General features: G+C 49.2%; 1 protein-coding gene across 1 annotated transcript in view; it reads left to right on the top strand.

The window, feature by feature from the left end:
• Window positions 1–651: 651 nt before the first annotated feature.
• The window catches only part of COL27A1 (collagen type XXVII alpha 1 chain), a 141,769-nt gene continuing 124,323 nt past the window's right edge, over window positions 652–18,097 (top strand). Inside the window, exons 1-3 of the mRNA XM_041475181.1 lie at window positions 652–707; window positions 8,666–8,736; window positions 14,655–16,078. Coding sequence (XP_041331115.1) covers window positions 652–707; window positions 8,666–8,736; window positions 14,655–16,078 — 1,551 coding nt within the window. The remainder of the gene's footprint in view (window positions 708–8,665; window positions 8,737–14,654; window positions 16,079–18,097) is intronic.

Below are 18,097 nucleotides of genomic sequence, written 5' to 3' on the forward strand. Positions count from 1 at the left end.
TTCTTTTTTTTTCCCCCCAAATTATTTATTTATTTTGTATAATTTCTCGTAAATGCTTCGCTATTACAGAGGAGGGCAGCAGAGAGAGGCAGTAAGGACATCCTTAAATAATTTTCATTTCTCAAAATCTGCCTTTTCCTCTTCTCTCTAAGTCCAGAGGAGAGATCCTTGGGGGGTGGGAGGCACATCTGCATTGCAAATAAAAATAATAATTACAACCACCAACCAACCAGCAACAAAAAATGTAACAGCTAAGAAAAAACACTTGAAATCACGGACTTTGGGAATCAGAGATCACAGAAATTGCACTAATTATAAGGAGAGGAAAAAAAAAAGGCAAGAAATCCAGCGACCATGGGCCAGCCTGGCTTCCTAGAGTGTACTTTGTGTTCTCTCTCCTTTTTCCAAGGTAATTGCAGTCTGCCGAGAGGGAGTTAAATGGGATTAAAAGATCTGTGTAAGCAAAAGGACCCAGAAGAGAAGGAGGAAGGAGTGAGCCGTCCGGGCCAGGGGTGTCTGTGACACAGCTGAACCCCTTAGCGAGGCAGAGAGCCGAGCTCCTGGGAAGGATGTACCCACAAACCGCCTTATCCCCCGATTTCTGATGGATTGCCGCAAAAATTGCCCGAAAGAGACAATGCACTAAACGTGATGGAGCCGGAATCAGAGCCGGTCTCCAGACTCAGAGCTACAGCGGCAGGCAGGGGGTGAGTACAAACTCCGCTACTCCCGGCGCTGGGGAAGGGAATCCCGGGCGGGCTGGGGGTGCCGGGGAGCCGCGGGATCCCGGGAATTGGGAGCGGGGTGGGGGAAGACATTCCTCTGCCAGGGGATGATGTGAAAACTCCGGCTCTGGAGAGGAGAACGGGCTGCGAGCGGGGAGGCCACGCTGCGGAGCGGGAGAAACGGGGCTGCGGTGTGCGGGGGATCGGCGGGGGGGGCCCCCAGCGCCCCAGCCCCACGCCCCGGGACGGGGCTCCCAGCCCGGGGGTGCTCCGGGAGGCGGTGCAGGATGCAGGAGCTGCCCCTCCAGCCCTCACCCTGCCCTGCCCGGGGGGGTCCCAGCCCCTCCTGCAGCAGCGGCTGCTGCTCCTCAGCCCATCCCTCGGGGACACGGGTACCTGGGTCGTGCTGCGGGAGGTGGGGGAGCCCGGGGGGCTGAGGCACGGCGGAGGTGCGCGGGGGCAGCTCCTCTTCATGTGCTCGGCGCGCACAAAACGCTGCTCCCTCTCCGTCCGTGTATGAAAGGATCCCGGCGCACACGCTGCCCGTCCCCCTTCTCCCACAGCTGGGGCCAAATTTTACTGTTTTCGTTGTTAAGCGCGTTGTTGGTGGTGGTTTTGTTGTTGTTGTTGTTATTTTCCTGGGATCCCGCAAAGGGTTAATCCCGCTGGCTGCGTTGTCGGATGTACTGATGATTTACCGACACTCCCTTGGAAAGGCTGGGATTCTTCTGCCTGGCAGTTTGAAAAAGTTGTGTACAGGATCCCTCTGCCCGGCTGGGCTGGGAGATGGGGGAAAGAGGGGGACCGGAGCCAGGGGATTTGGGGGCAGCCCCCCTCCACAGCCGGGGTCATCCTGCTGCCGCCCCTTCCCCAGAGCCGGAGGATGAATGTGCAGCTCCCTTTGGAGGCTCAGTCTGTGCGTGGAGTTACACGGAGAGCCCAAACCCCTTCCCAGGGGCTGCATCTGCTCTCCTTGACAAGTTTTCTGTGTGTTTATATACTCACAAGGGCTGAATCTCAGCGCTTTAGGGTCCTTGCGGTGTGGGGGTTTTCTTTGGGATTTTTTTTTTTTTCGTAGATGTGGCTGTGGCGTGTCTGGAGCCGCTGGTAACTGCAGCATCTCCCAGTTACACTTTTTTAGTGCTGGGAATGGTCTGGGAGAACCGCCTGGCACCCTGCGAGGGTGGCTGGCGTCAGAAAGGGAGCAGCCCCAAGGGGAACGGACAGATAAAGGTTCCTTTGAACGAGCACGAGCAGCGTGTCACAGCGAGGGGACGGCTCTGGAGCGACACTTGGCACCAGGCACAGCCCCTGACAGGGCACCAGCTGCTCGGCCTGGCCGGGGCTCGGCGCGGTCACGCTATCCATGAGGACAGCGATGCTGCCCGAGTCCCAGGTGTGCCTGGGGACAGATCCGAGCCGTGTGAGCGCGGCTCAGGAGGGACCCTGGGCAGGCAGCGTGGCTCCCGGCCTGCCGGAGACCCGGCTCTGCCTCGGGGTGTCCCCGTTTGGCACAGCCCTGCCGTGGGCTTTGAGCCGGGCAGTGCTCGATCTGCCCTTGGTGTGTGCCGGTGCCTCGGCAGGAGCGCCTTTTGTGGGGGTCCGGGCTGGCCTGTCCCCTGCCGCTCCGGTCCCTCCTCAGCAGAGGTCGCTTGCTGCCCTTCGCATCGTCTCCCGCGGGGATTTTCGGGGCTGGATCTGAGTCTCCTGGCAGAGCGCCGTGCATCCCACCGCCCCCCCGGCTGCAGAGTCCCCCCGGGGCCGCTGCTCTTGGGCAGGGTGTCCTGAGCCCGCTGCTGGCATGGCCCTGGGCTGGCTGAGGGCTGTGTGCCTGGGGACAGCTGTGATGGCAGTGATCTGGTACTCCCGTGTGGCACTAGGGTCCCTCTAGTACTCTGCAGCTGATTCTGGAGCAGGGCTGGTGGCCGGGGAGCTGGTGGCCCTACGGGAGACCTGCGGGTGACCCAGGGGAGGAGCGGCAGTCGCAGGGTGTGCTGGAGGACTTGAGCTGCCAAAGTTTGTAAAACCAGAAGAACACAAAGTTTTACAGGCTCTTCAAGCTTAGTGTGCCCATCTCGGTAATTTCTGGTGAGCACAGGCCCCCCAAAACACAGGGGAGGGTTTGCATTGCACTGCACATCGAGTCCAGGTGCTGTTCCACGGTGCGACTTTGGCCCATTCAGCCCCAGTGCCACTCGCTGGCCATGGAGGAGGCTCGATGCTCCTGGGGACCTCCGATGGGTGACAGCCTGCTGTCACAGCCCTGGGGGGGTGGCACAATGCTGCTCTGGGGCTGCCTGGCCCGTCTGTGTGCACACATGGTACTGCAGCATCCACCCGGCACCATCAGGGTGGGTCAGCCCTGGGAAGGCCTGAAAGAGCTGGAGGGAGGCATGGATCCTTTTCAAGAGGAAAAGAGGATTGCTTGCAAGCTAGGCAGGTGGTCTGGGGACAGATTATGGCACTGCTGGACAAATTCAGCAATAGCAGCAAATGATGTGTGTGCTGGGTGCTTGGGGGTAGAGAGGAGGCAATTGCACCTGGAGATGTATCTCATGAGGGATAGACAGCATCATAGTCCAGGACCACCCTCCTGCTATTTCCATGTGTCTCTCTGAGTGTGTGCTTTATTAAAATAAAGCTCCAGCTTCATCCTCTTTCTGCAATGGGTTGAGGGGTTAAAATCTGCCCTGCTTTATGTCTCTGTTCATGGAGATTCTGTTACTGACTGAAGGTTGCCCAGGTTTGTGGTGAGATTGGTGTTGGAAATCTCTGCCCAGGGACAAACACAGGGTTTCTGGGGTTTTTTCCCCTCCTTCCCTTTCTTTGCCAATTTGTTGGGGACATAAGTAGAAATGATGGACGCTTTTACTGAAGCAAATGGAAACAATGGGGAATTCTATATGGCTCTGCCAAACCCCATTCACAAAATGAAGGAATGCAAAGGCATTTGTTGGAAGGACAAAAAAGGAGTTAGATGACAGATCAGGCTTAGCACTTCTGTTTGTCGAGGGCTCCAGTTACTGGAGAGCACAAAGGCCAGGGCCAGCACTGAGTGTTGTCACTTCACACAGCAGCAAAGCCAATATCCCAGACAGACAGGGATGGGGAGCGAAGGGCAGGGAGTAGTGGGTTCCCAGGAAAGATCCCCCGCTGTGGAGAGCTGCTGGGAGCTGCCTGGAGGGTGTTTGAGTCTTATCAGTCTGGCATCTCTGGTGTGGGGGAGCAGGTTGGCACCAGGAGCAGCTCAGCTCTGGGGCAGCTCTGTGCAGTGAATGCACAGCTCCAGTTCCAGCCAGGAGGACAAGGACCAGCAATTTGGGACCCTTCAGCCCTCTGTGTGCAGGTGCCAACCTAAACCCCTGAGAGGATGAGGTGTGAGGTCACCCTGGCCATGCTGGTGCTTCATCCCACCTTCTGTGCACTGCAGGTCAGGGTGGCCCTCCTGGAGAAGTCCTGAGAGGAGCTGTAGGTGCCACATGAGCAAATGTCAGGCCTTTATGGATCCAGCTCTCCTGCTATGGGCAGGGACACCTTCCAGTAGACCAGGCTGGTCTAAGCCCTATCCAACCTGGCCTTGAACACTTCCAGGGATAGGGATTTCATTTTTCCTTACTTAATATTGACATTTTCTAGATCACTCTGTTAAGAATGGATTTCTAGGAGCTATATCTCTTTGCCTCTCAATACTTTTCCTTAAAAATGTAGCTGCTGAATGGGGATTGAAAACTAATAGTATTTCAGTTGTTTCGGAAACTTTGCCCTTATCACACTGGGGTTTGCAGCAGTGCCTGTGCACAAAATCTTTGCCTGGAGGTGTAAGTCAATACCTCATTTATACTGCAGGAGAGGTCCAGCAAAGGAGTGAGCAGGGTCAATATGGGGACATCTACATAGTTGTGTGTTTCCATTGCTCGTGCCAGAAATTGAGGGGGAGTGGAGAAATACCATCATTTCCAGAAGCCCCAGAAGCTCCACCGAGGAGGCTGCTGGTACAAAATAAGATTTCTACCCCAAAAAGCTGGGATGGAATCGATGCACAGTACAATTTAGAGCCTCAGTTTGTAGGTTGTGATTTGCTTCCTGTTTGTCAAAACTGCTTGGGAGTCTTACAGAATATCACCTCCAGTCATGTGCAAAGGATCTTAAGCCACTCGTGCATTTTTCTCCTTTTTAAGATATACTGTCTGATCTACAGCTAGAAATGCATATTTGCTTTTCTTGAAAAGCAATTTTCAGCCTCCAGCTGGCTTTGTGGTCTTTTGAACAGGAAGAATATACACCTGAATGGAGAAAAGTGGTGGGGAATTGTTTTTCCACCTTGCAGTAATGTTTGCAATTTCAAAGCCATTTCCCCACTGTAAATGAGGGAAAAAAAACAAAATAAAAAATTAAATGCTGCCATGGGCCCTTGAAATAGTTCCTTCAGCTTCAACCCATCATCTAAACAAACAAGATGTCAAAATCATTTGGACTTCTTATTTTAAGGCAGGGCAAACCTTTTATTAAACAAAAAAAAAAAGCTGGAATTGTGCCAAACCAATTCCAGAAATAGTGAGAAATTAGCTGATCACAATTATTTTACAGGTTGCCTCAGCTTTGTCAAATTGTCACTTCCTCGAGGACAGTTTGTGACCAAGTTTACCCTGAAGGCTCTTTGGTTCCTGCTGTCCTTAATTCAGTGCAGGGCTTCATTCCAGCACTTGTCTGGTTAGAAGGGAACAAGGGTGTTTGTGCTCTGTGTCCCTCTCAGTTGTACTTTTCCTTGGACTCCTGGCACTGGTCAGTTCCCGTGGACTGATCCACAGGAGTTTGCCAAAAGTAGGGAAGTAAAATTAAGCTGTAGTCAGTAACTTCAGTTTGCTGTGAAGGGAGTTGGTGTCTGCATTGGAAAACTTTGAAGGCTCGTGTGAGCTTACATCATGTGTGCTGTGGGGCACCTCTGCACCCAGGACTGCAGCAGTGGGTTGGGCTGGAAGGGACCATGAAAGTCCATCCCATTCCATCCCCTGCCATGGGCAGGGACACCTTCCACTGTCCCAGGCTGCTCCAAGCCCTGTCCAGCCTGGCCTTGGACACTTCCAGTGATGGGGCAGCCACAGCTTCTCTGGGCAGCCTGTGTCTCACCACCCTCACAGGGAACAATTTCTTCCTAATAAATTCAAAATCCTTCCTTTCAATTCAAAATCTGCCCACTTTCAGTTTAAAGCCTTCCTCTTTGTCCTGTCCCTCCATGCCCCTGTCCAAAGTCACTCTCCATCTCTCTTGGAGCCCCTTTAGGCACTGGAAGGTGCTCCAAGCTCTCTCTTGAGCATTGTTTTCTCCAGTCAAACAGCCCCAGGATCCTCACTGTGGTACCCACAGAGCCTGTGAATAAAGAAAATAAACGCCTTTAGTGGTGTCTCTTGATACAGTGGAAATCACAGCTCATGGGAGGAAGCTGAGATAAAGGCAAGGTGGGTTTGATAGCTCTATATAAGGAGAAAAATCTTCTTTACTCTTGCTACTCCAGCTGCTTATGCAGCTCTGTCACTGCAGAGCTGTAACGGAAAAAGAGCCTGCATTAAAAACCCTGGGATAATTAACAGCCCCATCACTCACACCGCTGCCATTTGGAAGCTGCTTTTGCTTTTTCCATTAAGTTGGTGAATTTTGCCAAAGTGTTTTTCTTCAGTGTTTTGGCACCCGGCCCCACTCTCAGCTCTTGGTGTTGGCCATGTGAGGGGTCCAGGAGCAGGGCTGGGGCCAGCTGGATCCCACACTGTGCATTTGTCTCCTTTACAGCCTGAGAGTGTCACTGGAGTGAAATTACGTGCTGGATTTTCCCCCAAGACTTGTTCTCCTCATTGTGTCAATCAGCAGGGAGTTTGGTTTGTGAAGGTGCCCCTTAAAAAAACAAAAGTGGACTTCAGTGTGTTGTGAGCAGCAGTGGTTGTACAAAGTGATCCTCACCAGATCACAGGTGCTTAACACCTGGGACTGCTGCTGGTGATGACCCCCTTCCCTGTCCTCCTGTGTTCTCTTCAGGCAGTCAAGCTGGTGATCCCCAGCCAGGTCTTTGCTCCACGCACACGTGGAATTGTGCCCACATCTTAAACTCTGTTGGAGATGAGCACAGAAATTCAGGTTGCCTCATGAAGTGGATTTTAGCCTCTCTCATGCCAAAAAAAATACTGCCAGAGGTGGCCATGAAGAATCATCATCCTGTCCTGCTTCCCTTCCTCCACTCCCTGAAGATGCTGGGGCAGCAGCTCTCCTTGGGCTTGGCAGTGTCTTCATCCCAACAGCTGTGTCCCAAGTGTTGGAGCTGTCAGAAAAGAACCAGAACTCCCCAGCTGGAGATCTCTGGAGTGTGGTGAGGGTCCCCTGGTTAGGATGTGGCTGGATGTAGGACATGGCAAAAGAACACCAGGACTGGGCTATTCCTGGCTGTTCTATCATAAACTAAAGCAGTCCCAGAGCTTCTGAAATGTACAGCCCAGTGTCAGGGTGATGGAAACACCTAAGTAGGACATAGATTGTTTCAGCTCATTTCTTTCCCAGTTGATGTGGGACCACTCCAGTATTTTATCTCTTTAAGCCTTAAAATATTAGTTAGTGGCTGGATTCCTGGATGGATTTTTACATTCAAAGCCAGGTTTCCCCACTGATGTAAATCATTGTGGCTTTGTTTTAGATCTGGGAAAGGGTCTCCTGCACTGAGTGAGGATTGGCCAGGGTAATACATTGTCTCAGAGGATGATTTCTTGGGCTAGAGCTGAGGCTTGATGGCAGGAGAAGAGTGGTTTGATTCACGACTTGTGCATCAGATGTGGAGAGAGGAGCAAGCTGCACTTTGGCATGGCTTTGCACAGTCCAGTGCTCACACTGGCTGAAGTGAACAAACTGTCACTGAAGTGACAAACAGCCTGTGGATGTCCCACACTGCTGCCTCCTGGCTGAGGACTTTCTGTAGTTTACATTTCTGTCTATTCTTCCAGCAGCCTCTGCTGATGGAGCTGTTAAATATCCTCTCTAGAAGATGAGGGAATTCAATCTTCAAACTTTCCACTGACAGCTTTAAGTGAGCCTAACCAAGGAGTTTCCCATGTTCTTTAGTTGGCTACAAAACAAGGAAGATGACTGGGGAAAGGGGGGGTTTAGTTACCTTTCTGGTAAAAGTTTTTTTCTCCAAGCTGCTGTTTTTGATGGCACTTGAAGGCTTCAAGCTGAGCTAACAGAGAGGTTTGTCAGATTCCCTCTCAGGCATGGAAGGGTCTGCAAGAGCACTGGGTTGGAAGTCGGTGGATTTCCCTCTTTCTAAACTTTCCTGCCATACCAGGCTTGTGAGAAGGTTCTCAGTGACACAGGGTGCTGAGTGGTGAGAAGCTGCCCCCATCTTTGCACCTGGGTGTAAAATGAGGAACAGACCCGTGCAGGATTTTGCATGCTTAGGACATTGTTGAGCACACAGTAAAGCACGAGGACTCAGGGTGTGTTTGCTGAGGGCACTGAGTGTCAGCCCTTTTCCTACCCATGTCCCCAGAGCCCTGCACGTGCACTCCTGGCAGGGCTTTTAGGCCTCCCAGCTTTGAATGATTTCTCCATTCCCTTGCATTTCTGGTGGTCTGTCCTAGGTGGGCTGAGTGCCAGAGAGCAGCAGCAGCAGAGGCACTGATGGCCCAACAGTGATGGCCCTGCCTCTCAAAACTCTGGGCTGGCCCTTGTTCGAGGCTCCTAATACTATTGGGAAGCTTTTCCACTAAGTTCAGTGGGTTCTGGATGACTTTGAAGCAGAAAAATAAGGTCTCAGCCTGAATCTACTTCCTGGAGCCATGCTGGCACTGGCACTGCCTTTGCTGGACTTGGGATCAAGGAGAAGACCTTTAACAATGGAATTGGTTTTGTTACTGTTGTTGTAGAAATGCATTATTTTTTTTTTTCTTCTCTTCCATTTTTAATGGATTCTGCTTTCTCTGGACGATATTGTGTTTTACTTGGTTCCTGGGATTCACACAGGGAAATTCTGAAGGTAAACTACACTTTTTTTTTTTTTTCCCCTCTCCTCTTTCAACAAAAGTAAAAGCCAAATGATTTGGTACCAGTGTAGGATTATAACTTAACAATCAATGTCTGAGCCCAGTGCACAGTTAGATGCATTTATTGCTGATAGCTGCAGTACAGATGATATAGATGGTGCAGTTAAGTGCTGGCAAAAGAACCAGGTTTTGTACAGGTGATTACGTGTCCCACAGGATTTTCAGAGTGTTTTTGTCTGGTGAAACTGGTGGGAGTGAAGCACTTTGTGTCTAAAATCTACCTGCACTTGCATCTACCTGCACTTGCCAGGACTTAACTGCTCTTAGGAACTGCCCCTTGAGACTGGGGCTTTATGGAATTTAAATGTCTCTGGCAGATTTTTCCGTGACTTTGGTGCACCCCAGGCACGCCTCTGCCAGCACAGGGGATGTCACACATACAGAAATAATGTGAGTTCTAAAGGTAAAAGCAAATTTAAGGGAGGAAAATCCTACAGGGTTCTTGACAATAAAATGGCTGTAGCTGGTTCAGTCTCTGTGCTGTAAGGGAATATTCTATAGAGGAGTGACACCTTCAGCCTGTCCTCACACCTCCCTGGTGCTGCCAGGAACAGGACTAGGCTGAGGTACAATAATCAGTGACCCTACAAAAGGAGATTAAAACTAAAAAGCCAACAAAAACACCAAAAAATGTATTAATCTTCAACAGTTGATAGTGGGTGCTAAGCATCTCTGCAATATCTGTTTGAAAAGGAGCCTTCTCCTCTTAAAATAGCAACACCTTTCCCACATGGCTGCTTTACATGGGTATTTGCTGGACGTGAACAGCTTCCCCTGCTGTCAGCAGACAACACTAAGTGGACTAGCAGGCTCCAGGGCTCTCCTCTCAGTCTCTAAAACATGAAGGAAAAATAGAAATTTGGTCAACACTCAGCTGTCAGCCAGCCCATGGACCACTTTTTACAGAAGGGAGGGAATAGATCCCTGCCATCAGCAATTTTGAAAAATGTAATATTTTCCAAATTCTGCCTCCATGCAAAGGAGGTGAACATCTGGCTGAATTACTTAGTCAAGCAGTTTTCAGAGCAAGTTTTATGTCAGCTCGTAAAGAGGCAGAACAAATACTGTGTCTTGGCATCTTGCTTTTCAAGTAGATTATAATAGGCTGTTTAGATTCACCTCTATCCATCATTTTACTCCTAAGATAATTATGGGATGGGGCCGTGTCTTTTGTTACCATCAATCTAAAGCAAACCCTTTTATTTCACTCTCATTGTGTTTACCTTGGTGTAGTTGATAGCTCCCCTCTGAGATACTTTCTCTGTGATAAGAGAATTTTGAAAAAACTTGCCTGGTTTCCACACAATGAGAGAGATCATTTCCTTCTGGGTGCCAGGAAACAAAACCTTCCAGGGAAGTAAGGGCTGGAAGAAAACCTGGGTGACTTGAGGCTGTGTTATCACCCAGAATTTTCAAACATGAGCCTCTGAAGCAGTAAGAAGTTGTTCAAAGGGCAGTGTGAGGATGAAATTAAGCCCTTGAAAGCCAACAAAAACACCAAAAAATATATTAATCTTCAACAGTTGATAGTGGGTGCTAAGCATCTCTGCAATATCTGTTTGAAAAGGAGCCTTCTCCTCTTAAAATAGCAACACCTTTCCCACATGGCTGCTTTACATGGGTATTTGCTGGACGTGAACAGCTTCCCCTGCTGTCAGCAGACAACACTAAGTGGACTAGCAGGCTCCAGGGCTCTCCTCTCAGTCTCTAAAACATGAAGGAAAAATAGAAATTTGGTCAACACTCAGCTGTCAGCCAGCCCATGGACCACTTTTTACAGAAGGGAGGGAATAGATCCCTGCCATCAGCAATTTTGAAAAATGTAATATTTTCCAAATTCTGCCTCCATGCAAAGGAGGTGAACATCTGGCTGAATTACTTAGTCAAGCAGTTTTCAGAGCAAGTTTTATGTCAGCTCGTAAAGAGGCAGAACAAATACTGTGTCTTGGCATCTTGCTTTTCAAGTAGATTATAATAGGCTGTTTAGATTCACCTCTATCCATCATTTTACTCCTAAGATAATTATGGGATGGGGCTGTGTCTTTTGTTACCATCAATCTAAAGCAAACCCTTTTATTTCACTCTCATTGTGTTTACCTTGGTGTAGTTGATAGCTCCCCTCTGAGATACTTTCTCTGTGATAAGAGAATTTTGAAAAAACTTGCCTGGTTTCCACACAATGAGAGAGATCATTTCCTTCTGGGTGCCAGGAAACAAAACCTTCCAGGGAAGTAAGGGCTGGAAGAAAACCTGGGTGACTTGAGGCTGTGTTATCACCCAGAATTTTCAAACATGAGCCTCTGAAGCAGTAAGAAGTTGTTCAAAGGGCAGTGTGAGGATGAAATTAAGCCAGTGCTGTGGGATTTTGAAAATGCTCTGGCTGTTACTCTAAGGATTAGGAGTCTTCCTGTATGCTGGAAAATCAGGGAACACAGAGGATGATCTTTCCATGAGTGTTACAAATCCAAAAGATTGTGAGGTGAGTTCATTTGCTGTGTGCTGACTAAGGGTCTGGGCAGTAACTTTTGGAACTGCTGCACTTATTCAACCCAGTTTTAGCTGTGGGCATCACATCTTGGCTGTTGGAATCTGGGAAGCTGCAAGTTATTCCTCTCCTGCCTTTTGGGTTCTTTTTCTTATACAGCTTTTTGTATGGTGAAAGGGGGAGGGAAAGAAAGAGAGGGGAAGAACAATAAAATATTTTTTCCCCTTTTTCAGAGATGATCATGGGGTTGTTCAGGAATCTCTGTGTATCTCACTTCATGCACAGAGTCTGATAGAAGTGTTTTTTCCCAATTGCTCGAATGTTGCTACAGGAATGTGGCTACTAGCTTTGAGGCACCTGGGATCAGGCAGCTCTAAGTGAATGTTCTTTTTAAATAATGTGTTTTGATGGAAAAATCCACAGAGGAAAAAGTTTGAAGGGGAAAAAAATCCTCTGCTAAACTTGGAGCTGCTTCAGGAAGTCAGAATTACCTTGCATTTCACATTAGTTGATGACATCCCGTATCCCAGGAGATGTGACCCAACAGCCCAGACGTTTGGATGGGATGGAGAGGAGAGGAGATGGGCTGGGTGCACAGGAGCCCTGAGCTCTGTGCCTGGACCTGGTGCTGGAAAGTTCACATGTGTGTCCTGCAGGAGGATGCTTTAATGGGATTTTGCGTGGGCACCCAGAGTTTGGCTCCACCTTAGCGGGTTCTGAGGGAGAGGAGTGTTTGGGCTGTGCTTTTTTCCCTTAAGCACTCCTGGATGCCGTTGCTAACGAGGCACTGGGATTGCAAACAGCAGCAGCATCCTCTGAGCACGGAAACATCCTTAGGTCTTTGCAGAGCAGCTACCAAATAAATAACTCCTAGAGCGTGCAGCATCTCTAGCAGAGACAGCCCCTGTCTGCCTCTGAGGGAGAACCTAAAAATACATGTAGAAATTGGAAGCTGGAGACTAGCTGCTTGCTTAAGTGGTAAATTTATTTTCTTAGGGATAAATCCTGATGCCTTTGAAGTCTGTGGCAAAGGTCCCACTTCTCTTCACTAAAGCCAGGCTTTGGCCTTTGCTTTTTCATGGGCTCTGGAGATCATCCAGAATGAAGACACTGCCATGATTCCTCTGCTCAGTGCAGAGAGGGGAAGGCTACTGGGAGACAGATCTGTTGGACAATATGGAATAAAACCAGTGGGGGACCAAGGATCTCAGAGAATGGGAGAAATGCTGTCATTAACACTTGAACATGCTGTGCAGTAAATTACCCCTCTGCACAGAGTGGGAATGTTTCCATCCTTTTCTACATCTGACGCACCTTCTCCAGGGTAGTGTCTGCTAGAAAATGAGTCAAGCTGCTTTAAAAAAGGAAGGTGAGAATAAAGCTAAACTCAGGCAAAGTAAATACTGATTGACTCGTTCCTAATATACAAAAATGGCCGAGGTTTTTGCCAAAGTCAAGGAACAGAGGTTTTCTCATCATTCTCCTCCCTTCTTGGCCAGCAGCATTACAGGTCTCAGACTGCTTGAGTCTACAACCCTTCTGGCCAACACCAAGGGGCTCTTTATGTGCCAGTTCTCCGAATATTGTGTTCTGTGCAGAACATTTCATAGTTAAGGGTGAAAGCAACTGAATACCAAGGCCCCTTTAGAAAACGAGGTAGTTTTTTTGTTTTTTTTCCTTTGGAGGACTGTTGCATGGTGTTAGCCATGATTGGCACCACCACCTTTCTGAGTGTTAAGTTCTTGCCTTGCAACATTAGCATTTGGGTTGTACAACCCTGACTGGCTTCCCCAAAGAGCACTGAGATGGGAGAGTTGGCTGGTCCAGGAGTGATGGGGATGGCATTTGGGCAGGAAGAGGGGAGGAAGTGCAGTTATCCTAGCTCACTGTCACCAGTGCTAGTGTCACAGGAATCACGAACACCTTAACAGGGTCATTTGGGTTGGAAAACCCTTACAATCCTCAAATCCAGCTGTTAACCCAGGGCTGCCAAGCCCACCACTAAACCATTAGATGTCCCCAAGTGCCACATCTGATGTATTTTGAACATTTCCATGGATGGTGACTCCACCACTTACTTCACTGGGCAGCTCTTTCCAATGCCTTACAAACCTTTTGGTAAAGAAGCCTTTCCTACTATTCATTCTAGCACCACCTTCCCCACACCCCCAGCACAACTCGAGGGCTTTTCCTCTCATCCTATGACTAGTTACCTGGGAGCAGAACCTGACTACAACCTCCTGTCAGGGAGTTGCAGAGAGTGAGAAGCTCTTCCCTGAGCCTCCTTTTCCTCTAGGCTGAGCTCCTTTAGCTGCTCAACGCAGGATCTTTTTCAGGTCTGGGCACATTTACCTTTGCAGCTTTGCTCACGTAGACCTCGGCATCTTCTAAATAATTCAGCTGAGGCTGCTGCCAGCTGGCCCCAGTTTGTGTTGCTGTTGCCTGCTAGTCTGAGCTGTGAATGACTGCTGATAGACCTCGGGGGCAGAAGGCAGGGGGTTCTGCTTGTCTGTCCATTGCAAATTCTTCCTGGGGTTGGGGGAGAAAGGTTCTCTGGGCATCAGTCCCTCTCCTGCTGGCTTGAGCCAGGCACCTGGCTCCTAGGTGACATTATACAGGAGGCAAATCTCACCTCCACTACTCAGTGGCAGCCATAACCAATTTCTGAGTTCTTTACAAACCAAGTCTGGTTCCAACCTATTAAAATAATTCATTGCTGTAAGATGATCTGCTGGGAAAAAAAAAATACTGTTGAGAACCTTGAGCAGTTCACTAAAATCTAGGTGTAATTTTTTTCATGCTGGGAGGCACCTGTGCTTCCCTAAACTCTCCAAAGATCAAAAGCTGCTGCTTGCTAGCTTGGGGAGAGACAGATACCAGGCTTTTGCTTCCTCTGGAAGTTTTGTTACTTGCCCTCTGGGGATACAAAATTTTGCAATCCCAGCTCAATCTGTTGTTTAAATTCCTTTCCAGCTATGTGGTCAGTACTCGGAATTAAATGCCAGAAATAGGACTAGGGGTGTTCAGTGGGAAATTTCCTTGTAGTGAGGTCAGCTCCCTCCAGAACATGTGAGCTGGTCCCTGGTGGGACAGGAGAACTCACCAGATGCACCACGGAGCTGATGCATTTTGGCAATTGCTGGTAATCACGTTGAGCATGCACTTGCTCCTCACACAATGTGAGAAGAGCTGTGAGTTCTCCGTGCTGGTTATGGGAATATATATGTGAGAGGGTGGGATTGGATTACAAATTGGGATTTCCTGTAGCCTGTTGGCTTTGTGCATGGATTGTTTTGACCTCTCTGCACACCCATCCAGCCCTTGGGCCGCCCAGCACCTCACATAATCTTTGTGCTTCCCTTTCAGATGTGGATGTTCTTCAAAGACTGGGCCTGTCAGGGAAAAGGCCATCGAGTGGATGGTCCTCCTCACGTACAGTTCCTCAAGGAGTCATTCCTTTCAAATCAGGGGTCATCTTCACTCAGCGAGCCCGTGTGGAGGCACCGCTCAGCGCCCTCCTCCCCGCGGGCTCCAGCTCTGACCTGCTCCTGGTGCTGAGCCTCTGCTCCCACCGCATCAACAACGCTTTTCTCTTTGCTGTCAGGAGCAAAAAGAAAAAACTGCAGCTGGGGGTCCAGTTTGTGCCTGGGAAGATCATCGTGTACGTGGGCCACAAGCGCTCTGTATATTTTGATTACAATGTCCACGATGGCCAGTGGCACAATATGGCCATCAACATTCGTGGCCAGACAGTCACTTTATTTACTTCTTGTGGGAAGCGCAGAGTACATGCGGATTTGCATTTTAAAAAGGACGAGGCGTTGGATCCACACGGATCTTTCCTCTTTGGGAAGATAAGCCAGCACTCCGTGCAGTTCGAAGGAGCCATCTGCCAGTTTGATATTTATCCTTCCGCCAAGGCAGCTCATCATTACTGTAAATACCTGAAAAAACAGTGCAGGCAAGCAGATACCTACCGGCCAAACCTGCCCCCTCTCATCCCCCTCCTGCCCAGGGATCCCAGTGCCTCTCCCAGTACCCCACAGCGTACGGAGCCCTCGCTGCAGGGTCTGAAAAACCTGACCACTGCTGCCCCAAACTTGGAGTTTGGCAGGGTCACTGCACCCCTCAAGACGAGGGGTTCAGGTACAACAACTCCCACATTGCTGTCAACCCCACCATCACGGCCGAGACTGACTACCAAAGCCACCAAGGTCACAGTGGCCCCAGCTGTTCTGTCAAGTACTAAATCACAGGTACCCACCCAGTCCCCTCGGGGCGTGGGGACAACCCTCAGGGTGTCTCAGCCCACTCCCAGCGCGCGCAGGGAGAAAACTCCCCTTCCCACTGCTAAAAGGGCCCCACCAACGAGCCAGAGCCCGGTCACGGCCAGCAGGAAGGAGTCAGAGCAAGAGACCAAAAAGAAGATCAACCAAAAACCAACCATTGAGCCCCCTGAAGCGCTCAGTACTGTAAAGCCACTGAGGAGGGTGACTGACAACACAACGAGCAATGTCCACCTTGTCACCCTAAAGCCAACCCTGCAGAACCCAAGCCGTGGGCCCATCCCAAAGAAGCCGTCCCCCACCAGGAGAGTGGATCCCAGCATCATCCCTCTGGTGTACACCAAGCCACCCCTGGGGTCTGCCCGGCCCAGCTCCAGAGCCAGGGCCTTCAACCTCACAACCCCGGCTGCCACAGATGGCTATCAAATCTTTGACCCCTTGGGACCCACTCCGTTTCCATTTTTACTGGGATTTCCAGGAGTGAAAGGAGAGAGAGGACCTCAGGTATGTTCAGGCTCTTCATGGTGGCTATTCCCAGTCACAGTTTGGCTCAAGGGCTTGCAGACCACAAGCTCCAAGGGTTTCTGGGAAGCTCATCCAAGTGTGGCAGCCGAGCCCTGCTGCATTCCTGATCATCACAATTTTAACATAAATCTCAGTTTGAACCTGAGTGTTCAGTGATGGTGGATGCCATGAAACATTTGTGGTTAAAGTCGCTGCTTAACATCAGATTTCTAAAAAGAAAGGGAAAAAAAAAAGATAAATCCCACCTTCTTTTCCTTTAAATTGCTGGCTAAAATTTGAGTGACCAGGTTGGTGCTACCTTCCACACCCTTGGTTTATCTCTGGTCATCTTCCATAGAAAACCCAGATGCCTTAAAAACATGCCTCAAGTTAACTATTTCTTGGCACTTTTTATTAATTTGTTTTGTATCTGATATTCACAAATCTAGAAAAGTGCCCTGTTCCAGCAAATGCAAGTGCAGAGGCTTCAGGATTTATTTTTTTAAACAAAGTTTCATCTGTTTTTATGGTATAAGTTTTTCTTGGGTGTTTTGTTCTGTTTTTTATTTCTCATAGCCTCCACTTAAAACATGCAAAAAGTTTCCTTTATAAATTTAACTACTGCATTCCACATAAAAAATAACCCTTTTCAGGTTGTATATATTGGCCATTGTAAAAGCATACACACGTTTTGTAATGCTAAAAGCACTCAGGCCCCACTAATTATTTGCTGGCTGTTCTTCCTTTTTTTTCCAAATTTGAGAATGCAAACATGATCTTTAAACTGGCCAACTTTTAGGGGGATTTGGTGTTCCAACCCAAACTGTCAATAGGAGAGAGGGGTTGTACATGTAAAATAAGTTTCTGTCAGACAGAGCCTTTGGTTGCCAAGATCCAGCCTAGAGGGAATTTTTATAGCTGACTTCTTAAAATAGTGAAAGAAGAGTTTACAATGGAAATATTGAGGCTGGTGTAAGGGATGACCAGCACTTGTCTCTGCAAAGCTGCTCCTTGGTGCAAGTGACACCTCAAGTGGAATGGTTGGGTCTCCCCAAGTCCTCAAAGGGAGATTAGCAGTTTGTGTTTCCTCCTGTTCCATCTCAAAGCTGGGTGGTGATTTCTCTCCCTGTTCTTTGGGTATGGAGTCACCCAGGGTGATGTTTTGTTCCCAGGTTCCTGCCCCTGGGAGAGGTGAAGTTGTTCCTGGGCAGGGGTTGAGTGTGGGCTACAGGCACCCATCCCTGCTGGAGTCTTGCTGCTTGGAGAAGTTTTGCTAAATCCCTCAGTAGACAGAACAAGCTCCAGCAATTTGATCTTTGGGCAGGCTTCTGTGTTTGGTGGAGAATCATTTCAGGCGTATTTCCAAGAGAAGAAATCCAGCAGTTGTGTATTTCCCTTAAAACATCACTTAGCTTTAAGGGGTGAATCTGGATGCCCGCTCCAAGCCCACCAAAATCCCGACCTCTGCCACCTTCTTGCTCTTCAAGTGTCATGAGGGTGACCAAGCTCTAAGCCCCTGCAATGTAAAGAGCTTATTATTGAACTGGAGTGGAAAATCTCTCTCAGGCTTGTGAATCATAGCAAAGAAATGGATTCAGGCTGTGGAGGGCTGAGGGAAGGGATGGCAGGATTTTTCCATCCTGTCTGAGAACAACTGGAGTCCTGAACCGAGGGAAAGGAGAACTTTCTGAGGCTCTGTCTGGCCTTATTCTCTTTGACTGCTGGAAACAAAATCAGGGCTTGGGGAGGGAAAGGTTATGGCTTGGCTGGAGCTGGCTGCCACACGGTGCTCAACAGCTCCTGTGACTCACTCGGAGATCTCTGTACCACGCTTCCTTGGATGTCTCTGACGTGGGAAGGGAAAGAGGAAAAAAGATCGGAATGGGGATGACATGTTGAGAAATTAATGCAGCACGTCCATGGCCAGATGAGCATGTTTGAGAGCAAAGTGCTGATAAATGTTCTGTGCCTGAGTAATTACCTGGCGCCATCCTCGTGCTGCCGGGCCGGCGCTCCTGA

This window comes from Pyrgilauda ruficollis, unplaced genomic scaffold, assembly GCF_017590135.1.
Source record: "Pyrgilauda ruficollis isolate IOZ18807 unplaced genomic scaffold, ASM1759013v1 scaffold34, whole genome shotgun sequence".
Classification (NCBI taxonomy): domain Eukaryota; kingdom Metazoa; phylum Chordata; class Aves; order Passeriformes; family Passeridae; genus Pyrgilauda; species Pyrgilauda ruficollis.